Source organism: Podarcis filfolensis (assembly GCF_964270895.1).
Source record: "Podarcis filfolensis genome assembly, chromosome: 18".
NCBI lineage: Eukaryota > Metazoa > Chordata > Lepidosauria > Squamata > Lacertidae > Podarcis > Podarcis filfolensis.
This window is the reverse complement of record NC_139622.1, coordinates 7,958,123-7,975,860: the sequence shown is the minus strand read 5'-3', so window position 1 is coordinate 7,975,860 and position 17,738 is coordinate 7,958,123. Positions and strand designations below refer to the sequence as shown.

Below are 17,738 nucleotides of genomic sequence, written 5' to 3'. Positions count from 1 at the left end.
GGGCTAGTCACGCTTCTCTGAAGTCTCTCAGCCCCACTCACCTCACAGAGGGTTTGTTGTGGGGGAGGAAGGGAGAGGAGAATGTTAGCTGCTTCCAGACTCCTTCGGGTAGTGATAAAGCGGGGTATCAAATCCAAACTCTTCTTCTTCTGCAGCGGCAAGGTGGGGCTGGCTCAGACTCCGGGAGGGGGGCGCTCCTTGCCAGGAGGGCGAACTTCCCACAACAGCCTCGGACGGGCCTTCAAGGGCGGCCTGTGCCCCACTGACCTCCTTTCCGCCGGCCGGAGAGCCTGCCAGCCGCATTCCCCAGCTCTGTTTGGAGAGGAAAACCTTCCAGCACTGTTGTGGGAAAGGAATCCGATTCGAGGGAGGTTTGGCTGGCGGGCCTGCTTGTTTGTTTAAGGAAGGAAGGGAAGAAATCCTTTGGACCTCTCTCGTTCTCTCTCGTGCTCTCTCTTTCTCTGAAAAAATAAAACCTGGCCAAATGGCATGCAAGGAGGAGCAGGGTGAGCCCCAGGCAAGCTGGAGTGGCAGAGATCTGTGCCATTGACGAAACGAGTGCCAATCTCCACCGCGGGCATCTGTCTAAAATGTAGCTCGGTCTTTATTATTATTATTATTATTATTCATTTATTTGATTTATATCCCGCCCGGCATCAAAAGATCCCAGGGCGGTTCGCCAGATAGAAACGCGACTTAAAAGCACAAATAAATAAAATGGAAAGGAGAAGGCGTTCTTGCCAAAGAGGAACGGATAAGTAAGATTATGGACAGGGCAGAACTGGGGGGGAATTAACAGCAGAATTAAGACCATCTAATGAGGAGTGTTTTATGGAAGAATGGATGCCTTTTTTGGACCACCTAGAGCAGGCGTCCCCAAACTCGGCCCTCCAGATGTTTTGGGACTACAACTCCCATCATCCCTAGCTAACAGGACCAGCATGAAAACATGCAGAACTGAACTTAAGACCAGAAGAATGATAACCAAAATCGATAGATCTTCCCATCCCTCCCCTAGACTTGATGGTGTTTATAGACGGCTCCTGAAGAAGAAGAAGAAGAAGAAGAAGAAGAAGAAGAGGAGGAGGAGGAGTTGGAGGAGTTTGGATTTGATAGCCCGCTTTATCACTACCCTAAGGAGTCTCAAGAAAGGGACGTGTGTGGTGCTGTGGGTTAAACCACAGAGCCTAGGACTTGCCAATCAGAAGGTCAGCGGTTCGAATCCCCGCAATGATGGGGTGAGCTCCCGTTGCTCGCTCCCTGCCCCTGCCAACCTAGCAGTTTGAAAGCACGTCAAAGTGCAAGTAGATAAATAGGTACCGCTCCGGTGGGAAGGTAAACGGCGTTTCCATGCGCTGCTCTGGTTTGCCAGAAGTGGCTTAGTCCTGCTGGCCACGTGACCCGGAAGCTGTACGCCGGCTCCCTCGGCCAATAAAGCGAGATGAGCGCCGCAACCCCAGAGTTGGTCACGACTGGACCTAATGGTCAGGGGTCCCTTTACCTTTACGGAGTCTCAAAGCGGCTAACAATCTCCTTTCCCTTCCTCCCCCATAACAAACACTCTGTGAGGTGAGTGAGGCTGAGAGACTTCAGAGAAGTGTGACTAGCCCAAGGTCACCCAGCAGCTGCATGTGGAGGAGGGGGGATGCGAACCCAGTTCACCAGATTACGAGTCCACCGCTCTTAACCACTAGACTGGTTTTAACTCTTAACCACTGCACTGCGTTTTAATTCGGAAATCTAGCCGGCCATTGCTGCCGGAATTGGGGACCCCATTCCTCTCATTCTACGGCATTGGGTGCTTCTCCCTCAAACAGCGCTACAGTTCCCAGAGCGGTTGAACCAATCGGCTCACTCTTCCCAGGCAATTTTGGGAACTGAGAGAGCTTTCCTGGCAACTCTCAGACCCTTTGTGGACTGCAGTTCCTAGGAGTCTTCGGTGGAGAAGCCGCAATGGTTAAAAGCAGTATGAAACTGCTTTCCGTGTGAGGACGGCGCCGTGAGACGCGTCCCGATCCGGCGCCCAGTTTCCTCAGAAGTAAAGCTTCCCTTGTTCCCTGGGGCAAATCCAGCGGGTTGACTTTGGACAGATGAGACCTTCGGAAAGGCGACTTTCGGAGCCGACATGCGAGAATGTGGGGAGGTGGTTCCTTGTGTCCTTTCCACAGCTGTTGGGGAGGCGGACTGCGCTCCAAACATACCTGGGGGCATAGCCCAGCCCCCCTTGGGCACGGAAGTGGGGTGGGTGCGCAGGAATCACGTCCCCGAGCCTTAATAAAGTTTGATTGGAGCCTCATTAAATCTTTAATCATATGACCCATTAAAATCAGGCCCAGATGCTTCCTGGCACGCGGCCAACCTGCCCTGGCCTGTCTGCTTCAAACTCACAAGCTGCTTTGTCGCTGCTCCCTTCCCAGGCTTGGAAACGAAATCCGAAAAGATCTATTTTTGGCGATTCCCGACCCCCCTCCCTCCTTCGCACGAGTCTGCTTCTCCCCCTCCCTCCGTCTCTCGCACACTCTGTCTTTTTCTTTTGCACTACTGAGGAGACGTTTTGCTTGCAATGTGGGGGCTTTCTATGTGATTGGAGGTGGGGGTGGTTTAAATGTGGGGGGGGGCGAATGAATGGTTGTGTGTGTGTGTGTGTGTGTGTGTGTGAACGAACTTAAAAATGGAAAGTGTAATGCTGGTGATCAACAAAAGAGGTTCAAAGACTCTCTCAAGGCAAATCTAAAAAAATGTAGTATACAGTGGTACCTCGGGTTACAGACGCTTCAGGTTACATACGCTTCAGGTTACAGACTCCACTAACCAAGAAATAGTACCTTGGGTTCAGAACTTTGCTTCAGGATGAGAACAGAAATCGGGCTCCGGCAGCAGCGGGAGGCCCCATTAGCTAAAGTGGTACCTCAGGTTTAGAACAGTTTCAGGTTAAGAACGGACCTCTGGAACGAATTACAATGGTACCTCGGGTTAAGTACTTAATTCCCAGCAATTAGTAATAATAATACATTTATATTGTTATGATTAAATATTTTTTATTAGGTTTTCAAGCAAATACATAAAGCAGAGCAAGTTATCGTTGGAAGTAAGCAGATATAATTATGCTTCCCTCAGTCAGTAAACAAACATACACAGAACTACTATAACAAATAAACGAATTCATTGAAAACAACCTAAATCCCACCCACAAACTAAAGACCTTTTGGTTCTAAGTGGTACCTTGGGTGAAGAACTTAATTCGTTCTGGAGGTCCGTTCTTAACCTGAAACTATTTAAAAAGCATCTCTGGATTATTTGTGGGGCCTGCGTGGTGTTTTTACATGAATAGAATGTGTGCTTTTATATAAAATGCATCTCCGGGTTATTTGTGGGGCATAGGAATTCGTTCATTTTTATTTATTTTTCTAAAATATAGTCCAGCTTCCCCACAAGGTCTGAGGGACAGTGGACCGGCCCCCTGCTGAAAAAGTTTGCTGACCCCTGATTTAGGGCTTTCAAGGTCAGCACCGACACTTTGCATTGTGCTCGGAAACGTACTGGGAACCAATGTAGGTCTTTTGGGAGGGTTGGACTAGATGATGTTTGGAGTTCCCTTCCAACTCTACAATTCTATGAAGCTGCCTTATTCCGAGCCCGTGACTCATTACGTCTCTTGAATGCCGCACACAGTAGCTGCTGCTGGTGCTCCAAAAGATGCATATCTGGAATGGCTTAATCCTTCTTGGTGCCCAGCAGAGACATCACCTTGCCAACAGAGGTCCGTATAGTTAAAGCTATGGTTTCCCCAGTAGTGATGTATGGAAGTGAGAGCTGGACCATAAAGAAGGCTGATTGCTGAAGAATTGGTGCTTTTGAATTCTGGTGCTGGAGGAGACTCTTGAGGGTCCCATGGACTGCAAGAAGATCAAACCTCTCCATTCTGAAGGAAATCAGCCCTGAGTGCTCACCGGAAGGACAGATCCTGAAGCTGAGGCTCCAAGACTTTGGCCACCTCATGAGAAGAGAAGACTCCCTGGAAAAGACCCTGATGTTGGGAAAGATGGAGGGCACAAGGAGAAGGGGACGACAGAGGATGAGATGGTGGGACAGTGTTCTCGAAGCTACCAGCATGAGTTTGACCAAGCTGCGGGAGACAGTGGAAGACAGGAGGGCCTGGCGTGCTCTGGTCCAGGGGGTCACGAAGAGGCAGACACGACTAAATAACAACAAATCTGCCATTTCCTCTCAGACACTCCTTCCTCAACCATTTCTAAGCCTGCGGTGGGAGAGACACACTATCAGGGTATGTCAAAGCCCAGAAGAGGCATCCGTCTGGAACATCTGCCTCAATTGCTCCAGATTCCAAAGCACAGACTCTCTCACTCAGCACAGGAGATTTCACGATGGATGGGTAATTCCACCCCCCTGCTCGTTTTAATCACATTTTTTGGTTGGAAGGAGGGAGACCAACTGTTCCACATTATGAAAAGATTCCGTTTTAACCTCTCTCCTTTTTGGTAGAATGAGCTAAACGGTTACACATGAAGTTTGGGTCCTAATGAGCTGTAGAGACGTCGCGCAGCTGAAAAATAGGGAAGAGAGTTGCGTCCCGCAATCTGTTTCCGATCACCCGGCAATCCCCTGTAGAAAATATTTGGCCTTGTTTGGGTTGTGTGGAAATACATGAGGCCTGTGGAGGAAAAAGGCAGCCGCTCTCATCCCAGCTATGCTTTTGGGTTTCCTGGGGAGAGCTCATACCCTCCGACGTTTCTCCGGCGGAAATAGGCACATCCTAAGGACACGGGTGGCACTGTGGATTAAACCACAGAGCCTAGGACTTGCCGATCAGAAGGTCGGCGGTTTGAATCCCCGCAATGACGGGGTGAGCTCCCGTTGCTCGGTCCCTGATCCTGCCCACCTAGCAGTTCAAAAGCACATCCAAGTGCAAGTAGATGAATAGGTACCGCTCCGGCGGGAAGGTAAACGGCATTTCCGTGCACTGCTCTGGTTCGCCAGAAGCAGCTTAGTCCTGCTGGCCACATGACCCGGAAGCTGTACGCCGGCTCCCCCGGCCAATAAAGCGAGATGAGCACCACAACCCCAGAGTCGGCCACGACTGGACCTAATGGTCAGGGGTCCCTTTACCTTTAAGGAAAAGTCATGAAATTCAGAGACGACTGCTTCTTGGGAGAAAGCGATGACAAACCTAGACAGCATCTTAAAAAGCAGAGACATCACCTTGACAACAAAGGTCCGTATAGTAAAAACTATGGGATGAGATGGTGGGACAGTGTTCTCGAAGCTACCAGCATGAGTTTGACCAAACTGCGGGAGACAGTGGAAGACAGGAGTGCCCGGCATGCTCTGGTCCAGGGGGTCACAAAGTCGGACATGACAAAACAACTAAACAACAACAAAAAGTAAAAGCGGGACATTCTGAGATCGAATGGGAAACTAGGATAGCCTCTGGGAATCTGGAGCTGTCCCTGGAAAATAGGGACACTTAGAGAGTTTTGACATCTCTCTCTTTTATGCTTGTATCGCCTGCTGAAGTTGAAATTGCCTACCTCTGGAATTCATTCCCCCCAAAAAAAGATTTTATTAATTTTCCAAATTTATAACAGATAAGAAAAAGAAAATCAAAACAAACCAACAAACCAACAGACATTTATCCTGATTATAATAATTCCACTTTTGTTAACATTGTTAGGTGATTTCTTTGAATCCCCCTGGCTGAGTTTCCATATAAATCATTGTAACAGTTTTCCAAAACTATTTCCCCATAAAATTTACTTGGTCAATTAACATCTTACTTTCTTTTCATTTTTAACCTTGACAAAATATTTTACACATCACATTTTCAAATCCGAGGCCTATTTGGTACTCGCAAGTAATTCTAATTATATTATCTTAAGATATATAGCTAAATGGTTTTGAATTTCTTCCACTCCTCTTCCTCCTCCTTCTGGTCACATACTTTTCTGGTCAGGTCGGCTAGCTCCGAAAATTCCATCATCTGCCTACCTGTGGAATTCCAGCAGGTAGAAAGCAGGAAGGAAACATCTATGACCATACAATGATGACCAGGTTGGAAGCTGATAGACAATGGGTTATATTCAGTGTTAGCCGTACTCTGAGGAGATGGACTGAAATCAAGGGACTACTGCTTTAGGTCCAGTAATTTTAGTGGGTCTCCGCAGAACAGAACTCAATTTTTGGAACCGTCAAGCCAAATGTGGTTATGATTTTGTAAGAGCTGTTCAACTGCAAAGAGAAAACACATACATGTTTGTAATAATAATAATAATAATTTAATATTTATACCCCGCCCATCTGGCTGAGTTTCCCCAGCCACTCTGGGCAGATCCCAATCAAGTGTTAAAAACAGTACAGCGTTAAATATTAAAAACTTCCCTGAACAGGGCTGCCTTCGGATGTCTTTTAAAGAGAAGATAGCTACTTATTTCCTTCACATCTGGAGGGAGGGCGTTCCACAGGGTGGGTGCCACTACCGAGAAGGCCCTCTGTCTGGTTCCCTGTAACCTCACGTCTCACAAAGAGGGAACCGCCAGAAAGCCCTCGGTGTTGGATCTCAGTGTCCGGGCAGAACGCTGGCCGTGGAGACGCTCCTTCAGGTATACAGGACCGAGGCCGTTTAGGGCTTTAAAGGTCAGCACCAACACTTTGAATTGTGCTCGGAAACGTACTGGGAGCCAATGCAGATCTCTCAGGACCGGTGTTATGTGGTCCCGGCGGCCACTCCCAGTCACCAGTCTAGCTGCCGCATTCTGGATTAATTACAGTTTCCGGGTCACCTTCAAAGGTAGCCCCATGTAGAGCTCGTTGCAGTAGTCCAAGCGGGAGATAACTAGAGCATGCACCACTCTGGCGAGACGGTCCACGGGCAGGTAGGGTCTCATCCTGCGTACCAGATGGAGCTGGTAGACAGCCGCCCTGGACACAGAATTAACCTGTGCCTCCATGGACAGCTGTGAGTCCAAAATGACCCCCAGGCTGCGCACCTGGTCCTTCAGGGGTTTGTAGCTTGGGAGGTTGTCCTGAATCCTTTGCTGTCGTTCAAGGCTCAGGTGGCCTCAATGGCCTGGAGTGCCTTCCATTGGCTTTTTAAGATGTTGATTCAAAATCATAAACATATCCCCTTTCTTGTTCCTCTTCTAGATTACCGCACGGGCCCCTGCTTCAGCCAAGTCAGCAACCAGATGTGCCAAGGGCAACTCAGTGGCATCGTTTGCACCAAGACCATGTGCTGCGCCACCATCGGCCGGGCATGGGGCCACCCCTGCGAGATGTGCCCCGCCCAGCCCCACCCCTGCCGCCGGGGCTTCATCCCTAACATACGCACTGGCGCTTGCCAAGGTAAGTTCCTCCACAACTCCTCCTCGCCCCTACTGGAAGCTCAGAACCATTGCCGTGATTGACGGGACCTTTTTAGTGGCGGCACCAAAGCTGCTGGATGCTGCCCTTTGCGAAACAGTCCTGCTCAAACAGGCCTTTCGTAGCCGATGATGTTTCGGGTAGCTTTAACCACTGCTTTTCAAGGGAGATGGAATCAAAAGGACTTCTGATAAAATAGTTTCTCTCCTTTGAGCCCAAGAGAGGGTTTTCTTGCTTCTAAAACTCCTTTGAAGCAGTCAAACCAGGAGCATAGCTGTCAAGCGTCCCTTATTTGGCGGGACAGTCCCTTATCCCAGTCCCGCTGCTGTCCCTTATTGATGGTCCCTTAAATTTCCCGGGTTTCAAAGGAAGCAGCTCCTCTCCCTCCCTCCCTGCCAGCCAGGGAGGAGGGAGGCTCCAACTGGGTTGCTCGGCTGCGTTGTTCACCCAATAAGGAGTCTAAGAACGACTGGGGGGTGGAGCTTGCATGCCTTGTGCCAATCAAATCGGCCGCGTTGCCTGGGGACTCGCCTTTGCTCAGCGCTTCCCAGCGGAGAGGTGACGGTGGTTTTCCTTGCTGCGTCCCCTTTGCCGGGTTGCTGCGCTGTGGGAACCACCGCTTGAGGCTTCGTTTGGCTGCTGGCTGGGCTTTCTGCCTTTGGCTCGGAGGGGCTCAGAAGTTGAATATACCTGTGCTTGGAAAATCCCTTATTTTGGCTGCTGGTCCCTTATTTTTGAGGCTGCTGGTCCCTTATTTTCAAATCTGTAAGTTTACAGCTATGACCAGGAGTCCCCAAACACAAGAAAATGGGGTGGGTTTTTTTGCTGATTTGATGTCACACAAAAGCAGACGAGCAGCTACAAAGCACAGTTTACCTCTCCTGGGCCGGTTCACTCCAGCAGCGATTCCTCTGTGGCCTGGATTCAGCATGCGCACCTGTAATTTCCGGCTTCTGCACAGACGTGACTTCCGGAGCCTGCACTGGCACGATTTCCGGCGCTGCGGAAGCGAGTCGCCATGCTGTGCCGGTTTAGTGCAGTGCGCAGGGACTCGCCGAGCGGGCGGCTCAGTTCGGGTGTGGCTTGTGGGCTTGTTAAACGACACCAAGGGCCACTTGTGGTCCATGGGCCTTAGGTTGCTGACCCCTGGCTCAGAGGGTGGGAGAGAAGAAGAAGAGTTTGATATCCCGCTTTATCACTACCCTAAGGAGTCTCAAGGGATGCGGGTGGCACTGTGGGTTAAACCACAGAGCCTAGGGCTTGCCGATCAGAAGGACAGCGGTTCGAATCCCCGCAATGATGGGGTGAGCTCCCGTTGCTCGGTCCCTGCTCCTGCCAACCTAACAGTTCGAAAGCACGTCAAAGTGCAAGTAGATAAATAGGTACCACTCCGGCGGGAAGGTAAACGGTGTCTCCGTGCGTTGCTCTGGTTCGCCAGAAGTGGCTTAGTCCTGCTGGCCACATGACCCGGAAGCTGTACGCCGGCTCCCTCGGCCAATAAAGCGAGATGAGCGCTGCAACCCCAGAGTCGGTCACGACTGGACCTAATGGTCAGGGGTCCCTTTACCTTTAAGGAGTCTCAAAGCGGCCAACATTCTCCTTTCCCTTCCTCCCCACAACAAACACTCTGTGAGGTGAGTGAGGTTGAGAGACTTCAGAGAAGTGTGACTAGCCCAAGGTCACCCAGCACCTGCATGTGGAGGAGCGGGGAAGCGAACCCGGTTCACCAGATTACGAGTCCACCGCTCTTAATCACTACACCACACTGGCAGGTCCGTCACAGATAGTGTTCTGAACGATGGTTTGTGCAAACCAGGGTTTACTGTGCCGCAGAGTGCTGACCTGGCAAAATGAAGGTGACCTTTCCCTTCAGCGTTCCCAACTGTCTTCATTTGTGTCTCCTCACTTCCTCCCTGCAGATGTGGACGAATGCCAGGCGATCCCCGGGCTTTGCCAAGGAGGAAACTGCCTCAACACGGTGGGGTCCTACGAATGCAAGTGCCCAGTGGGCCACAAGCAGAGCGAGACGAGCCACAAGTGTGAAGGTGAGAAAAAGGGGCCGGAAATTTCTGAAGGAGAAATATGTGGGAATGTTCAGGGTGGCAGGAGAGGATATATTGCTTATTAATATCCTTCCTAACTTGTGGCGCTGTTGGTTAAACCACAGAGCCTAGGACCTGCCAATCAGAAGGTCGGCGGTTCAAATCCCCGCGACGGGGTGAGCTCCCGTTACTTGGTCCCTGCTCCTGCCAACCTAGCAGTTCGAAAGCACATCAAAGTGCAAGTAGATAAATAGGTACCACTCCGGAGGGAAGGTAAACTGCGTTTCCGTGCGCTGCTCTGGTTCACCAGAAGCGGCTTAGTACTGCTGGCTTTATCAGGTCCATAAATGACCATATAGCATATATTCAACACAAGAAAACAGTGACAATTTGTTGTTGACAAAGGACAGCTGGACATAGAAAGGGCCACATTACCTTCAGTAGCTTAGGGCCTCATCAAACCTAAATCCAGCCCTGGATACAAAGAGGAAATTATTCCTACCCCTTCCTGGATATGTTAGCGAGAATCAGCATAGCAATATATTGGAATATATTGCAAAACAGGATTCTGGGGTTTGTATACAGTCATACCTCAGGTTACAGACGCTTAAGGTTGCCTTTTTTCGGGTTATGGCCTCGCCGAAGCCTGGAAGTACCGGAACGGGTTACGTCCGGGTTTCAGGGGTCACGCATGCACAGAAGTGCTAAATCGCACTTGGTGCGTGCACAGAAGCACCGAATCGCAACCTGCACGTGCGCAGACACGCCGCTGTAGGTTGAGAACGCTGTGGGTTGTGAACGCGCATCCCGCACGGATCACGTTCACAACCCGAGCGTCCACTGTATGCAGAAATTTATGTTGCAGACAGCTCTGAGATCCATGGCTATAATAAGTGAATACAGTCGTACAGTGGTACCTCAGGTTACAGACGCTTCAGGTTACATACGCTTCAGGTTACCGACTCCGCTAACCCAGAAATAGTACCTCGGGTTAAGAACTTTGCTTCAGGATGAGAACAGAAATCGTGCTCTGGCGGTGCGGCAGCAGCAAGAGGCCCCATTAGCTAAAGTGGCGCTTCAGGTAAAGAATAGTTTCAGGTTAAGAACAGACCTCGGGAACAAATTAAGTACTTAACCCGAGGTACCACTCTATGTTGGTTCTCAAATTTAATCCGTTCCAGGAGTCCGTTTGACTCCTGAAACGGTTCAAAAACCAAGGTGTGGCTTCCGACTGGCCGCCGGACGTTCAGCTTCCAAAAAAGTTTGCAAACCGGAACACTCACTTCTGGGTTTGTGGCATCCGGGAGCCGATTTGTGCGGCAACTAAGGCGTTTGACTACCGAGGTACGACTGTGAATATGAAATTGGCAAAAAGCAGCAGCAGAAGACAATATTTGCCAAATATTGGGGAGGGTTGTTCGGTTTCCTAGGGAAACCAACTCACCCATTCAGGGAGCCCACCAAACCCAGTATAGCCTTGGAACTGGGTTTGGAGAGACCGGCTGATTGCTGAATGGGATACAGCTGCAGGCAGCCTGGGGAACCTCAACATCCACCATGGGGCTTGCCCGTAAAAAGGGAGTTTGCGGTGATCTCAGAGGTTTCCAGGAACCCTCTCCTTCGTGGGGGTTTGTGGGCGAGGTGTGAGCTTCTCTGGGAGCTGGGTGAGAGCCAAGGTGGACGGGTGGAGCCCTGGGCGAGAGCCAGGAGGCCGAGAGGGGTGTCTGGAGGAGAAGGAGCTGAAAAGTGTCTGTCAAAGAATCAAAAGAGTTGGAAGGGACCATGTCAAGGAGTGAGAAATGAAGCTACAGGGGACCAGGCAGAGGTCCACACATGCCTTGCGGAACAGCCCTCCCATCAGATGTCAAGGAGATAAAGAACTACAGTGGTACCTCAGGTTAAGTACAGTGGTACCTCGGGTTAAATACACTTCAGGTTACATACGCTTCAGGTTACAGAGTCCGCTAACCCAGAAATAGTGCTTCAGGTTAAGAACTTTGCTTCAGGTTGAGAACAGAAATCATGCTCCGGTGGTGTGGCAGCAGCAGGAGGCCCCATTAGCTAAAGTGGTGCTTCAGGTTAAGAACAGTTTCAGGTTAAGAACGGACCCTCGGAACGAATTAAGTACTTAACCCGAGGTACCACTGTACTTAATTCGTTCTGGAAGTCTGTTCTTAACCTGAAACTGTTCTTGCTGAAAAACTGTTCCTGCTGAAAAAGTTTGCTGACCCCTGGGCTACAACACCCAGACTACTACATCACCATGCCAGTCTACTCTCACGGTTCTTGCAATTGCTCTTTCCTAGATGTGGACGAATGCACCAGCGTCTCAGGAGTTTGCGACGGCGGCGAGTGCACTAACACGGCAGGGAGCTACGTCTGTGCCTGTCCCCGGGGCTTCATGACAAGTCCAGATGGCTCCCGTTGCGTGGGTAAGATGGAGAATCGATTGCTCAATTCGCCATTGCCGCTGTGGACTTACTGGGGTGTTTCTTTTCAAACCATAGCTGTCAAGTGTCCCTTATTTGGCGGGAAAGTCCCTTATCCCAATGCCATGTCCCGCTGCTGTCCCTTATTGATGGATGTCCCTTAAATTTCCCGGGTTTCAAAGGAAGCAGCTCCTCTCCCTCCCTTCCTGCCAGCCAGGGAGGAGGGAGGCTCCAACTGTGTTGCTTGGCTGCCCGGCCCGCCCCCCTCCGGCCTCCTCTCACCAGCCTCCGCCCCCGGGAGCCCATCCCCGCCGGGACTGGTGGGAGCCTCGGGCCTTCCGCCACCATCCTCCTCGCGGCTGCCGAACTGAGCGTCTCTGCCTGGGGCCTCCCCTCTGCCCGTCACTGCCACTCCCACTAGGCCGTACTGCCGCTGTGCCACCGAAGGACCCGGATGAGATGGTCAGCCTGGCATGCAAGCGCTTCTCCCATAGATTTGTAGTGGTAGACTAGCATAGATGGTCTGATCTGCGGGTTTACTTCGGGCGCTATTCCCCCCCCCCTTACTCCCGCCCCACCTGATGGAACTGAGAGCTGCAGATGGAGCACGAGAGAAAAGATACAGAACTGCAGCAGCATCTTCGTAGCTCGGACTTCGTTTTGCGTGAATAGTGGTTCCTGCTTGTAGTTATTGTTTCATCGGCTGGTGTCTTGAGCAGCAACCTTTGGAAACGAAGGGCTAAAAAGCGGCGCTGCTCTCTAAAATTATCTGGTCCCTTTTAATTGGTTGACTAAAATCCCTTATTTTGGCTGCTGGTCCCTTATTTTCAAATCTGTAAGTTGACAGCTATGTTTCAAACTGGTGGTGGCTGGTCCTTTGGGAAGGCGATGAATAACGTAGTTTTTGGCAAGAGACGAATGGCAGTAGAAGAGATACAACCGTGGAATGAACTGGGAAATGGCGCCTTCTCTGGATGGACCTACACGCAAGGGGGGGGACACTATAAATAAGTCAGAAATTAAATTGTTATAACAATAGAAAAAAACACTATAGAAAATCTCTTAGATTTTTTGTTTGCTCTCCAGCGCCATCTGGTGTTTCATGTTTATAATGCACTCCAAATGATGTTTCTTGACTAATGTGTCTGAGTCCTCACATCCCTCATTTTCCTGCCCTGATCGTGTGACTGTCTCAATGTGAAGATATTTGCGCAATTTCTAGGAGTGAGGGAGGGAGAGTATGTGAACTTCCTTCCTTTCTCATCTGGAAATGTTTCAAAATTCTTTATGGACTGAGAAAAAGAAATGTTTAGCAGCTGGTTCTTTTCCCACACCTTCTGTAGATTCGGATCCGCTGTTGCACGCTTTCTCTTTTGAAATACTCGTTGATTTGATAATACTGAAACCAACCTGATAGCCTTTCTCTAGTTTCTTTGAACCTTTTCCACTTTATCCCTGTATTTGTCTCACTTTTCCATCAGATTTAATTTCTTTTGTGCACTGGCTTCTATAGGTTACAACCATAAAGGTGTTTTCCTGTTGGCTAAATCTCGGCATCTAATCCAAACGCCATATAAGCTTCTCCTTATGCCATGATTCAGAAAATCTCTATGCATTTTTACCATATCATATAGATAAGCATGCCATCCATACAGATTCCCATATCCTTCTAAATCCAACAGTCCTGTGATATCCATTCCTTTAACCAACTAATGCACGCTGCATCATAATATATCATTATATCATGAAGCAGCTCCTGTCCTTTATCAGCTGGAAAGTTGCAAAATTCCTCATGGCCTGCAAAAAAAAGGGGGGAGGGTTAGCAGCTGAAACATTTTCCTTCTGGAGATTCTGAATGTTCACTGCACTCTTTCTGAGCCTCCGCTCCCCATTCTGTTATTCCAAAATCTTGGGGAACCTGTCTTGTAAGGACCATGAAACCCACCAGCTTCGAGATGCTGAAAGTCAATGGACAAAGAGGATGTCAGGTTGATTCCAATGTTGACCCAATGTTGTAGGTCTGCAACTCACTCAGGTCCATTAATTTCAGTGAGTCTACCCTGGAGTACAGTTGAATTGGTTTCAGCCCACTGGTTTATTTTAGGGTACGGCTGGGGTGTGGAGGTGACATTTTGACTTGGGTGATCATGGAAAATTGCAGGACGTTTTGTGTATGAAGAAACTCAGGGGACTGAACAGCGAAGGTTCAATGTCCAGTCTGGTTTATCTTTGCAAGAATTGGAAGATGGAAGCTTTGGTAGCGGGCACGGGTGACCTACACTTAGGGGCCCCTAACGCGGGTGACGCTGTGGTCTAAACCACAGAGCCTAGGGCTTGCTGATCAGAAGGTCGGCAGTTTTAATCCCCGTGACGGGGTGAGCTCCTGTTGCTCAGTCCCTGCTCCTGCCAACCTAGCAGTTCGAAAGCATGTCAAAGTGCAAGTAGATAAATAGGTACCACTCTGGCGGAAAGGTAAACAGCGTTTCCGTGCGCTGCTCTGGTTTGCCAGAAGCGGCTTAGTCCTGCTGGCCACATGACCTGGAAGCTGTACGCCGGCTCCCTCGGCCAATAAAGCGAGATGAGTGCCGCAACCCCAGAGTCGGCCACAACTGGACCTAATGGTCAGGGGTCCCTTTACCTGTGTTTTGTGTTGTGTAGGCTCCTATGATGTAAATCATGGGTTTAACCCACAGCGCTACCTGCGTCCCTTACTGTTGCTATATGTAGACTTTATTTTATCTTATATTTTGGAAATGTACATCCAGGTTTTTTCCCCTTTACATTTTTTGGTGTCCCCAAGCGAGTGGGGTCCTAAGCTATAGCTTGTTTCGCTTATACGTAAATCCGGCGCTGCTGAGTTTACAAGATGGAGTGGGGCGGGTAAGGAGAAAGGAGGTGCTCTTTTTCTTTTTTAGGATGGCACATATGGCCGCTAGCATCCTTTCGAGGCTGCCAGAAAAGACTGCGCAAATTTAATTAAGGAGCCTGGTTTTTTTTAAAAGAAAAATAACTTGCCTCTCCCAGTGGGACCACTTGCAGTGCTGGCTGGTTCTTACCTTGGCTACGTCATGCGTTGGGGCTTCTTTTTCCCTGCCTTCCCCCACACCACCCAGAGCGAACATGTGCCGTAAATGTGCCGTCACTCGCTGAGAGGAACAATATTTTCTCTGGCCGGGGAGGCCTGCGTCCCAGTGGGTCCTCAAATTACGTCCTGCTTTCTGAAAGGTTCCTTTGTTCCACCGGACAGGACAAGAATTCCTCGCGAGGCGGATCGCGCTGGACGTTCCGAAGGCTTCCCTTCCTCCCCGTAGATGAGCGGCGATTATGTATTTATTTTTAAAACACAACCCAGCTATGAATAGTTCAAAACATTCTGGCATTGCTAGGAGTTATTCTCAACCTGCCAGACATGGCCAAAGCTGTTTCCCAACACTCTGAGCAGGAAATAACTCCATTTCGGCTTTACTTTTTAAGTGTTTTTCTTTTTTCCCTTCCTTTTTTGAATAGCTGCAGTCATTTCTCCTCTGTGTGTATTGCGGATTGGGTTGTAGCCAGCCCTGTTTTTCCTCAAGAGTAGACCCACTGAAATGAACGGACCTGTTTTAGCTGCGTTTGTCCATTTCAGCGGGAAAGCTTAGTCGAACCAAACCCAATATTGGTCCGCGCAAAGTAGGCCCGTTGAAATGACTTAACTAAGAGCAATTACCGTATTTCTCGCTCTATAAGACACACCAGACCACAAGACGCACCTAGTTTTTGGAGGAGGAAAACAAGAAAAAAAATATTCTGAATCTCAGAAGCCAGAACAGCAAGAGGGATCGCTGCGCAGTGAAAGCAGCAATCCCTCTTGCTCTTCTGGCTTCTGGGATAGCTGCGCAGCCTGCATTCGCGCCATAAGACGCACGCACATTTCCCCTTACTTTTTAGGAGGGAAAAATTGAGTCTTGTAGAGCAAAAAAATATGGTAATCCGTCTGAGTAGAATTCAGTTGAATACAACCCATAGTTGTAAAATTTATCATCACAATCATCATCATTATTAATTAAATTTGTATAACTCCTGCTTCTTGGGAGAAAAGCAATGACAAACCTAGACAGCATCTTAAAAAGCAGAGACATCACCATGCCGATAAAGGTCCGTATAGTTAAAGCTATGGTTTTCCCAGTAGTGATGTATGGAAGTGAGAGCTGGACCATAAAGAAGACTGATCGCCAAAGAATGGATGCTTTTGAATTCTGGTGCTGGAGGAGACTCTTGAGAGTCCCATGGACTGCAAGAAGATCAAACCTCTCCATTCTGAAGGAAATCAGCCCTGAGTGCTCACTGGAAGGACAGATCCTGAAGCTCAGGCTCCAAGACTTTGGCCACCTCATGAGAAGAGAAGACTCCCTGGAAAAGACCCTGATATTAGGAAAGATGGAGGGCGCAAGGAGAAGAGAACGATAGAGGACGAGATGGTGGGACAGTGTTCTTGAAGCTACCAGCATGGGTTTGACCAAACTGTGGGAGGCAGTGGAAGACAGGAGTGCCTGGCATGCTCTGGTCCAGGGGGTCACGAAGAGTCGGAAACAACTAAACGACTAAACAACAACAACACCCTATTACTGTGAATCCGCGAGCCAGTAACAATTGTTCTCTGGGTGTCGTACATTTCTCTGATGAAAACAAGGACGCCTTACTCCATACTCTCCAACATTTCTCCGATGAAAATAGGGACGCCTTAGGAAAAACAGGACATTCCAGGATCGAATCAGAAACTGGGACGGCTTCTGCAAATCCAGGATTGTCCCTGGAAAATACGGTCCCCCCTCACAGAGCTACGATTCCCAGAGCTGTTTAACAATCAATCCCTCTTTGTGGGGAACTCTGGGAATTGTAATTCAGAGCATGGGACATAGAGGCCTCCTAAGAGGTCTTGGAGGGACGCCGGCGGCACTGTGGGTTAAACCACAGAGCCTAGGACTTGCCGATCAGAAGGTCGGTGGTTCGAATCCCCGCCACGGGGTGAGCTCCCGTTGCTCAGTCCCTGTTCCTGCCAACCTAGCAGTTAGAGTGCAAGTAGATAAATAGGTACTGCTCCGGCGAGAAGGTAAACGGCATTTCCGTGCGCTGCTCTGGTTCACCAGAAGCAGCTTAGTCATGCTGGCCACATAACCCGGAAGCTGTACGCCGGCTCCCTCGGCCAGTAAAGCGAGATGAGCGCCGCAACCCCAGAGTCGGCCGCGACTGGACCTAACGGTCGGGGTCCCTTTACCTAAGAGGTCTTGGAGCTCTGAACAAACTACAGCTCCCAGAATTCTTTGGGGGAAGTCCTGATTGTGACTGTAGTCCACTGGCTACCCAGAAACCCTCCTTGCCATTTCCAGATCTTCCTTTTGAAGGAGCATCCCTTGGACCAAGCTCTCAGGGGGTGGTTTGGGGGCCTTTATAGCGGGGAAAGTTCCAAAGGGTTTGGAGGTCAGCAGAAATGTGGTCCACGGCCGCTGCCCCCTCCACGCCGACGCTTTTGCAGGCATCTGCTCTGTGTACCTGCCGTGAAAGCAATAAGTTCAGCCAAGAGACGGGGCAGGGGGGCTGCTGAGAGGGAGGGAGGTAGAAGCTGAAAGAGCCCCCTGTTTTTTCCCAGCCGCCTCACGGCGAGGTTCGTGTCAGATCAACCGAGCCGCCGGCAGAAATGGAAGTTTGTGACCTTAATTTTGAGAGGAGAGTCAACAAGCGGCCTCAGTAATTTGCGGGAAGCATCTGAGTTTAATCAAAAGGAGATGTCAAAGTTAATGAGGACCAAGAGGCACATCGCCCCTCCCTCTCTCTTCCCCCCTGCAGACCTGGTTGCGCAAAGGCAAATTTGTGGCACGCAGCGCAGAACATTACAGTATGGCCGAAGAGTCAG

The 17,738-nt window shown here is 49.7% G+C and overlaps 1 protein-coding gene across 3 annotated transcripts in view; it reads left to right on the top strand.

The window, feature by feature from the left end:
* The window catches only part of FBN3 (fibrillin 3), a 156,253-nt gene that overhangs the window by 42,671 nt on the left and 95,844 nt on the right, over nt 1-17,738 (top strand). For all 3 annotated transcript variants that reach the window (XM_083594312.1, XM_083594314.1, XM_083594313.1), the window contains 3 exons: nt 7,162-7,359; nt 9,297-9,422; nt 11,726-11,851. In XM_083594312.1, coding sequence (XP_083450438.1) covers nt 7,162-7,359; nt 9,297-9,422; nt 11,726-11,851 — 450 coding nt within the window. The remainder of the gene's footprint in view (nt 1-7,161; nt 7,360-9,296; nt 9,423-11,725; nt 11,852-17,738) is intronic.